Raw genomic sequence first — 10,138 nt, 5'->3', positions numbered from 1 at the left:
GTCAAATCATAACATCTGTCGCAATTGTCTGTACAAACATCATGACAATAAATGTGCATCAGCAAAAAAGTGTAAGGAATGCAACGGCGATCATAATTCATTAATTCATGATGCAATTATGGCGAAAAATTGTGCAACACAACAGCAACCTAGATCCCAACCACCTCGGTCAGCACTGGATAAGGCGTCACAAAATAGTCACAATGTGAACCACGTTGCGGGCGAAAATGAAGAAGTACTTTTAACAACTGTAGCATTGAATATCAAGGCCTCTAACGGAACATATATGCAATTCAGAGCACTATTGGATCAAGGGTCACAGATATCCCTTATATCAGAAAACGCCGCCCAGTTATTGGGATTAAAACGACAATACTGCAGAGCAGCAGTATCAGGCATCGGATCCACACAGAAGTAAAGCAAGGGTCTCGTGTCACTTGATTGTACATATATCAATTTACAACGACTATCATTTTACAACGGAGGCTCTAGTTGTAACACGTGTTATAAATAATTTGCTTAACACGTCGTTTAAGAAGCAAACTTGGCCACACCTATCACATACACGATTAGCAGATCCCGAATATAATATATCAAAGCCAATTGACTTGCTCTTGGACGCAAGTGTATATTCCGATATTATCATGAGTGGTCTAATCAAGGGTCCTGTCCAAGCACCCATAGCACAGCAAACGAAACTTGGATGGATACTATCAGGCAATGTAAGGACATTTGCTTGCCACGTTGTAGTCAATGACGTAGATAGTATCTCCAAGTTCTGGGAAGTGGAAGATATACGCGATTCCTCCCCATCATTATCATCAGCAAACTTATATTGTGAAGAGCATTATCAATCTACTCCGAGGAAATTAGAATCAGGACAGTATCAAGTAGCATTGCCCATGAAGCCCAACTTCGAACAAGAGATGGGCGCATCTAGATCAAGGGCAGCCGCTCAATTTATTCAGCAAGAAAAGAAGATGATCAGAGATCCATCACTGGCTGAAGGTTACCGCAAGTTCATGCGAGAGTATGAAGAATTAGGTCATATGCGTAAAGTTAGTCATCAGGATCACACAGCATGCTATTTACCTCATCACGGCGTGCTGAAGTTAGACTCCACAACGACAGCTCTCCGTGTGGTGTTCAATGCTTCGTCTAAGATGTCAACTGGACAAAGTTTAAACGACCTTATGTATAGCGGACCTAATCTTCAACAAGATCTACAAAATCTCATGTTAAGATGGCGACAATACAAGTACGTCGTGACTGCAGATGTGGAAAAAATGTTTCGAGCAATACTCATAAGGCCTGAAGATCAGCCTCTTCAATCAATATTGTGGAGAAGTTATCCGCACGATGACCTCCATACTTATCATTTAACGACCGTTACTTACGGTACTAGGGCAGCACCCTATTTAGCGATGAGGACGCTGAAACAAATTGGCATCGATCACGCAGACCAACATCCATCAGTCGCTGCGGCGTTAGAGTGGTCTTTCTACATGGATGATTATTTAGGAGGAAGTAATAACATCCAGGAAGCCCGACAACTTCAGCAAGATTTAATCAAAACATTAAAGGGCGCCGGCATGAATCTGTGGAAATGGTCAAGCAATGAACCACAACTCATCGAAAATCTTCAGCCAGAACAATTAAACGCTCCATTCGAGTTTAAAGATACTGAGTCTCGAAAAACATTGGGTTTAAGATGGATCGCTACAAGTGACACGTTTACGTTCGACACAAGAATCGAACCGCAAGTAGAAGATAAGCCCAAACAAAACGACAACTATTATCAGATATATCAAAATTATTTGACCCCCTCGGCTGGTTATCACCGCTCACTATCAGAGCAAAGATGTTGTTCCAGACCACGTGGACGACCCCACTAGCATGGGACGAAACCTTGCCGCCGAACATATCATTACAATGGCAGAAGTTGCGAAACGACTTAAGAAATATCAGCATTTTTGCAATACCTCGCTATTTAGGTCAAATAAATCAAACTACGCAAATTCATGCATTTGGGACGCATCCGAGAAGGCTTACGCGTGTGCAATTTACGTGGTCACAACCGATCATAAGGGCACGTGCACATCGAAGCTTGTCATAGCAAAAACGAAGGTTGCGCCATTGAACAAAGCAATAACATTACCCAGGTTGGAGTTACTTGGGGCACTATTATTATCACAATTGATGAAGATGAATTTCTGCAGACACTTTCTTCAGAGCATAAAGAGATTTTCGCCTGGACTGACTCGATGGTGGTACTTGGCTGGTTACATGGAGACTCATCAAAATGGCAGCAATTTGTAGCAAATCGCGTGCAGAAGATCACTGCAGTCATTTCAGCATCCAATTGGCGTCACGTCAAGTCTTGTGACAATGCAGCTGACTGTGCCACCCGAGGATTGACGCAGGGCTGTAGCTAGAGTCGAATTTGAGGTAGGGCAGCATTGGTTACAGGTAGGGCGGAAGTAAAAAAAAGAACAATCGAACAAGATGGTTGAACTTCCAGATTTGGATGTAGAGATCCACGTCTGAATGAGAGTGAGGTAATAATTAATTGTTGGGTGGGGTGATACGAATAAATAGATACGACTAAAAATACCATTCAGATTATATTAGTTCTGCAAACTTATTATAATAATTAACATAATAATAAAAATACTTAAAACAGCTGAATTCTACGATTCGCCATGTTATTAAAAATGCGAAGGACTTCGTTCAGATCAACTGATTTTGTTCTTTTTTTTTCAAAGGCCAGAAATACCATACCAGCCATTCTCTCGTGACCCATTGACAGCCTTTGAGGCCTATTAATTGCAGTTAAAGTTGAAAACGTAGATTCGCACACTGAAGTGCTACATCCTATGGTCGCCACAGACGCAAAAAGTTCATATGTATCTTTGAACGCCTCTCGTTGCCGGTACAAAACTTGCAATGTATTTTCCATTTTATCCTCTTTACGACTCAAGTAAGCTTTAACCACACTAGCCTCTTCCCTTGACGGAATTTTCAGACCTAAAAAATTGTAAATCAGGTTAAAATTGTAAATTGAACATGACTAATTATTTTAAATATTATTTTTTTCCAAACTTACCCAAATTTTTTAGTGGAACCATTTTATCTACATCCAACTCGTCGAGACTTGCAATCGAATTGATTAGATCATCGTTGTCCGAAAACCTTCTTTGTAATTCAGCAATTAGTATGTCCAACGTTTCGAAATACTCAGACTTAAATGGCTCATCATTCTCTTCTATATTTTGTTTGGTAGAGGAACAGGAGGGACCATACGTGAAATAGTCATTCATCCGATTTGGTTTTTTTACTTGCCTCTTCGAGGTCTGCAGTGGCGAAGGGTCATTTTTTACAAAAGGTAAGCCGGAGCTATGAGTCATTGTCTAGGTATAGTACCTACATGTTATGTAGGTACATCGTAAGAATGCCGACATAAAAGTAGCGTATTACTGCATAATAACAATATGAGAGTATTATCTACATTCGACTACAGTATCTTATTTCTCTCTACAGACTAATAATACATAGGTACTTACCATGCTACCTAATCATGCTTGTTTTGTATTAAGTTACTATATCTTCAGTAGTAACACGTAGGTAACACAACAGCACATATTTAAGATAACGTATATCGAACGATTGATGATTGTCTCGCACTGGTTGTTTAATAACTTATTATACAAGCAATTTAGAATGTATTCAACAACAATAAAATATCAAACACATTATGGATAAACGCAGAACACTTTTATTGTAATGAGTTTAACCTATAAATCTGACAAAATGAAAATTTACTCTAATAGAAACATGCAAAACAATTACTGTTTAATATACTGATACATTCACAATTATGCACAAACACAATTATCAAGGAATAATGTAGTAATAAACACAAATATTCTAATTTGTTATAGAGCGCGCGAAAGATGTAAACAGTAAACAAACATGACCTAATGTCAAACTCGACAAAAACTGTATTCCACTAATACTTATGCAGGATGCTTAGCTTATATTTTCCATCTCGCTCTTGCGTGCGGCTCGCACCGCGACAGAAACATGCGTAAGATCATGTGTCCGCCGCGGCGCGAGCGCTGTAGCGCGAGGCAACCCGCTCTTCCTCCGGCTTGCTCGCCACTATGCAGCGCGGTGCGAAGCGCGATCCAAAAGGTCGTAAGCGACATCGCCGCCATAGTTTTTATTGTACGCGATTCTCGATCAGCGCCTCCGGCTTGTTTCATTATTATTACTTCACGTTGCGTTTTTAGCGGAGCGTAATTTTTGAAGGGTAGGCGTTTTCGTACTGTTTCGATTAGATTAATGATTCTAGTTAAAGATTTCGGTTTAAATATTGATGATTATTAATTAATTGTGTTTTATTTGGCAATAGTAAACAATTAATTTAACACTAATATTAAGTCTGTCCAGAAAGGGAAGCCGATAGGAATCGAGTTGTATGGAGCCTTCGCCACTGGAGGTCTGTGTCTTACTTTCAGATTCGCCGCAGTCGTCGCTTGTTAAAGACTTAGCTTCTTCCAGAATTTGATTATACATCTGATTTGATCTTAATTTTATAATTTCATCTTCGACACACTTTATGATTGTTATGGCGTCTTTCAAACCTGCGCTTCGGGCTTGCAAAGCTGCGTCTGCAGGTTGTAGCATGGATAAGACTTTTTTGGCCACAACCATGGCCATTCGGAATTCCAGATAAAGCATAACTTTTTTAATACCGATACTCTTCGCGACGTCATCACCATTGAATCTGCCATTTTTAATTTCTTTTAAAGTCTGCAAAATCGATGAATAATTATCATATACAACTTTTGTAACTGCCAAATGTCCAGACCAGCGTTGTTCGAGGAGTCGGCTAATTCTTTTTCCACTATATAAGGCAGATATCTTGCCATGATGAAAGAATTCATGTAACATGATGCATTGGTCAAAAAATAAACGGATGAAAGTCATTTCGGAGATAGTTCTGATGACTATTAAGTGCAAGCGATGGTTATAGCAGTGGACGTAAGGAATTTTCCGGCCCAATTTATTTTCTATTCTAGTCGCAACTCCTGAAACTTTCCCACTCATTACACTTGCGCCATCATAGCATTGGCTAAGCATACAAGAGGGGTCAATGTTATTTTCCGTAAGAGTATTTAACGTTAATTCCGTGAAAGTGGCTGCATCAAGGTTTTCAGTAGTCTGCACCATCAGCAATGACTCATTGATGACACCATCCTTGACGTAACGTATTGCTAATGCAATATTTTCGCGGTTATTTTTATCTCTCGTCCCATCTTCCATTAGAGTAAACCATTTCACGTCAGATTCATTAATATCTTTGACAATGGAACTTCGTACTGCTTGAACCATTGCTTGAATTATTTGATTTTGAATTTCAGGTGAACGATATGTTGCGTTTTGTGGTATATGAGTGAGAACCTCGTTCAAATTTGGATCTTTCATACATGTGTATTCAAATAAATTCTGAAACAATCCTTTTTCTTTTTCTTCTTCTAAAATATAATTTCCACGCAAAGCTAACTCATTGACAATTAGAAATTGTATTACTTCAATTATAGATATCACGTAATACCTATATTTTTCTAATACTTTTTGATTTATTAATGTTTGAACACTGCTAGATGTAGATATTCTTTGTAATTTCTCCTGCCACATCGCCATAGCTTGAATATGAGAAATAGATTTTTCATGTTTTGGAAAACCAGTTTTAGAATCAGTGGCATTTTTCCAGTTTGTAAATCCTGTGGAAGTGTACGAAGTCTGTTTGCTTCCATGAGGTAAAAATTGCTGGCATGGATAGCAAAAAGCAGCATCTTTCTCGACGGAATACTGCAACCATTTATAACGCTTGAACCAATCGGAAACAAAGGCCCTGTTATGTTGTTTTGGATATGTGTCTAAAACAACTTGTTTTATTGGTTCTCCGATTTGTGCAATATCAGAAAGAATACCATAGCTAACATTACCAACATGTGTTGACCAACCTGTTGCCATGGAACTAGGAGTAGCGATTGAATTTTGTGTTTCCACCTGTTTAGAGAAGTGAGGTTCTTCGTGGTCAATTTTCTCTTCAACTTTTCGTTTTTTTCCAAAGAAATCCCGTATATCCATCGCGAAATCAATGAATTCTCAATTTATAGCAATAAAAATGACAATTGTATCGATTTTTGACTAAAACACTCTTTACCGTACACTTCACATAACCAAACTACAAACAATCAATGTCATCGTGAATAGAGTAATTTAAAAGGGGATTCCCCGTACTATAGATCGCGATATAGCCTATATTGCGATCTATGGTACGGGGAATCCCCTCTCCATCATAGATATTATAATTAAATAGACCCATCGCTTTATGTGATGGCGCGTCAAATGCCATCTATACCTACTCAAAGCAAAGAATTATTATAATATGAAATAAATGTTACAAACTGTGGTATGTTTGTAAAAAAATATAATACATACCGCTACATTTTTTTATCGCAAACTTTGAACAAACAATTTAATTATAATAATTTGTCTTAGTTTTTGGTATTTTTAAGGTAGGGCATTGTGATTTCAAGGTAGGGCATTGCCCCACAATGCCCCCCCATAGCTACGGCCCTGGATTGACGTCGGAGAACTTATCTGAAGATCGCATGTGGTGGGAAGGGCCAAAATGGCTTGTCAATTTTAATCCCAATAGCATATTATTACTACAAGTGAATAAAACAGCCCGCTATTAGAAAGGAAAAAACACAGTGTGCATACAGCCTTATGCAAGAATCAAATATCATTTATAATCGAATTACTAAATAAATTCAATTCATTAACAAAGGTTGTACGTACAGTGGCATGGGTCTCACGTTAAATTACTTGTCTACGTAGTAAGATATCTAGGATATAGGCGTCGGGACGTGACGACCCCACCGCCCACTAGAGGTACTTAGTACCACTAGTGCAAACAGTCAACCGACTAATGGCGGTCAAACCACACGGCGGAAAGAAATAGCGAGACACAAGACGGGCAGCAGCGTCTTGTGATGAGCCTTCCGCCACTGTGATCGCCAACCCGCCTGCCAAGCGTGGCGATTATGGCACAACCCCCCCATAATGATGGCACAAAAAGATCGGCCCCTAGTCCCCGGCGGCCCCGCTATTCCTGACTATGGTAGCGGTAATGGTAACGGCGGGGCAAGGGGTGCTAAGAATCCCCGGCAGCGATCAGGCTACCACAACCGACGACAACTGGCCCTGGCAACATATAACACGCGCACACTGCGGACCGACGAGAAGTTAGTCGAACTGGAGGAAGAATTGAGCAGGATACGATGGGACATTGTAGGGTTATCTGAAGTCCGAAGACAGGGGGAGGACTCAATAATCCTTAAGTCAGGTAACCTGCTCTATTTCCGGGAGGGCGACCAGCAGTCCCAGGGTGGTGTCGGGTTTATCATCCACAAGTCCCTCGTGAACAACGTGGTGAAGATCGAGAGTGTGTCGACAAGGGTGGCGTACCTGATACTCAGAATTACCAAAAGGTATTCGTTGAAGGTCATCCAGGTCTACGCCCCGACTTCGGCACATTCCGACGATGAGGTAGAGGCTATGTACGAAGATATATCCCGGGCTATACATAGCTCCCAGACCTACTTCACCGTTGTCATGGGAGACTTCGACGCGAAACTGGGCACACGTTGCGGTAATGAGTTGAAAGTGGTGCAATTTGGGTATGGGCAACGAAACGCGCGGGGTCAACTGCTGGCCGACTTCATGGAGAGGGAAGGACTCTTTATGATGAACTCCTTCTTCAGGAAGCGGAATCACCGCAAGTGGACCTGGGTGGGTCCCGATGGTGCGACCAAAAATGAGATCGACTTCGTCATGTCGACCAAACGGCGCATATTCAATGATGTCTCTGTGATCAATGCGGTGAAAACCGGGAGCGATCACCGAATGGTAAGAGGCACATTGAATCTAAACATAGCGCTCGAACGGTCACGACTGATGAAGTCCACGCTCCGACCGGCACCTGCTCATATTCAATACCCCAAGAGCTTTCAACAAGAACTACGTAACCGCTTCGAGTGCCTAGGTGAGTGCGTAGATGTGGATGATTATAGCAACAGGCTCGTGGAAACTGTCCAGATGACTGGGTCCAAGTTCTTTAAGACCCAGCATCCAAAAAGAACTAAAAAACTCTCAGACCCTACCCTACAGCTCATGGAAGAACGACGTAGGATGGTTCTGCAGTCCTCCGGTGACGTGACAGTCTGCCGGCGGCTCAATTGATGGATCTCAAAGTCCCTGAAACGCGATATACGCCAATTCAACACCAAATGTGTTGAAGAGGCTATTGAGCGGAACTGGGGTTCTAAGGTGTTTGCCAGGGATCTGTCCATTGGGCAAAGCCGGCTGACCAAACTGAAGACCGAGGACGGCAGGATCATATCTTCCGGAGCTGAGCTCATGGGTGAGGTAGAGAAGTTCTACGGACAGTTATACACGTCCACACGATCACCTGTTTGCAGTGCGGCAACAGATCCAAGAGCCGCACTAACCCGACACTATACCGAAGATATCCCGGACATCGACCTGTGCGAGATTAGTATGGCTCTCAGACAGCTCAAGAACAACAAGGCTCCAGGTGATGACGGAATAACAGCAGAGCTTCTAAAAGCGGGCGGACAGCCGATATTAGAACCTCTCCGAAAACTGTTTAATTCCGTCATTCACGAGGGTACCACGCCTAAGGCATGGCACAGGAGCGTGGTGGTGCTGTTCTTTAAAAAGGGCGATAAAGCGTTTTTTTCAAGAACTATAGGCCCATCTCGCTCCTGAGTCACGTCTACAAGCTGTTCTCGAGAGTTATTACGAATCGTCTCGCTAACAGGTTCGATGACTTTCAGCCTCACGAACAAGCCGGTTTCCGAAAAGGCTTTAGTACCATAGACCACATACATACGCTGCGGCAGGTTATACAGAAGTCCGAGGAGTATAACCGGCCCCTATGTTTAGCGTTTGTGGACTATGAGAAAGCCTTTGATTCGATCGAGACCTGGGCAGTGCTACAGTCTCTCCAGAGGTGCCAAATTGACTATCGGTACATCGAAGTGTTGAAGTGCTTATGCAAAAACGCCACCATGTCAGTCCGCCTTCAAGACCAGAACTCGAAACCTATCCAGCTGCGGCGTGGCGTGAGACAGGGAGATGCAATATCTCCGAAACTGTTCACCGCTGCATTGGAAGACGTCTTCAAGCTTCTGGATTGGAGAGGACTCGGCATCAACGTCAATGGCGAGTATTTGACTCACCTTCGATTTGCCGACGATATCGTAGTCATGGCTGAGACCATGGAAGGCCTAGCCGCAATGCTCGATGACCTCAGTAGCGTATCCCAACAAGTGGGTCTCAAAATGAACATGGACAAGACAAAAATCATGTCGAACCACCATGTCAGACCCACCCCTGTCAAGATCGGCGACGCTACACTCGAAGTTGTTGACGATTACGTCTACCTAGGACAAACTGTCCAGTTAGGTAGGTCCAACTTCGAGAAAGAGGTCACTCGTCGAATCCAACTCGGCTGGGCAGCGTTCGGGAGGCTCCGTCACATCTTCTCGTCCGAATTACCGCAGTGTCTCAAGACGAAAGTCTTTGACCAGTGTGTGTTGCCAGTGATGACCTATGGCGCTGAAACGTGGTCGCTCACTATGGGCCTTATCAGAAGGCTCAAAGTCACCCAGAGGGCAATGGAGAGGGCTATGCTCGGAGTTTCCCTGCGAGATCGAATCAGAAATGAGGAGATCCGCAGGAGAACCAAAGTAACCGATATAGCCCTAAGAGTTGCGAACCTCAAGTGGCAGTGGGCAGGGCACATAGCGCGCAGAACCGACGGCCGTTGGGGCAGAAAGGTTCTGGAGTGGCGACCACGAACCGGGAAACGTAGTGTTGGCAGGCCCCCCACAAGATGGACCGACGACCTGGTAAGGGTTACCGGAGTCCGATGGATGAGGGCGGCCCAGGACCGGTCCTATTGGGGCTCGATGGGGGAGGCCTTTGTCCAGCAGTGGACGATTCCCGCTGAGATGATTGTAGTAAGAGATCACGT

General features: G+C 42.9%; 2 protein-coding genes across 2 annotated transcripts; both read left to right on the top strand.

The window, feature by feature from the left end:
• The first annotated feature begins 644 nt into the window (after window positions 1-644).
• Window positions 645-1,895, top strand: LOC142985834 (uncharacterized). Its single transcript, XM_076134077.1, has one exon. It carries the CDS (start codon window positions 645-647, stop codon window positions 1,893-1,895), a length of 1,251 nt encoding a protein of 416 aa, XP_075990192.1.
• A 5,248-nt stretch (window positions 1,896-7,143) lies between these two features.
• Window positions 7,144-7,625, top strand: LOC142985833 (uncharacterized). Its single transcript, XM_076134076.1, has 2 exons — window positions 7,144-7,522; window positions 7,582-7,625. The coding sequence occupies exons 1-2, from the start codon at window positions 7,144-7,146 to the stop codon at window positions 7,623-7,625; spliced, it is 423 nt and encodes a 140-aa protein (XP_075990191.1).
• The last annotated feature ends 2,513 nt before the right edge of the window (window positions 7,626-10,138 follow it).

Source organism: Anticarsia gemmatalis, chromosome W (genome assembly GCF_050436995.1).
Source record: "Anticarsia gemmatalis isolate Benzon Research Colony breed Stoneville strain chromosome W, ilAntGemm2 primary, whole genome shotgun sequence".
Lineage (NCBI taxonomy): Eukaryota > Metazoa > Arthropoda > Insecta > Lepidoptera > Erebidae > Anticarsia > Anticarsia gemmatalis.
The sequence above is the reverse complement of the archived record's forward strand: the minus strand, read 5'-3'. Positions and strand labels throughout refer to the sequence as shown.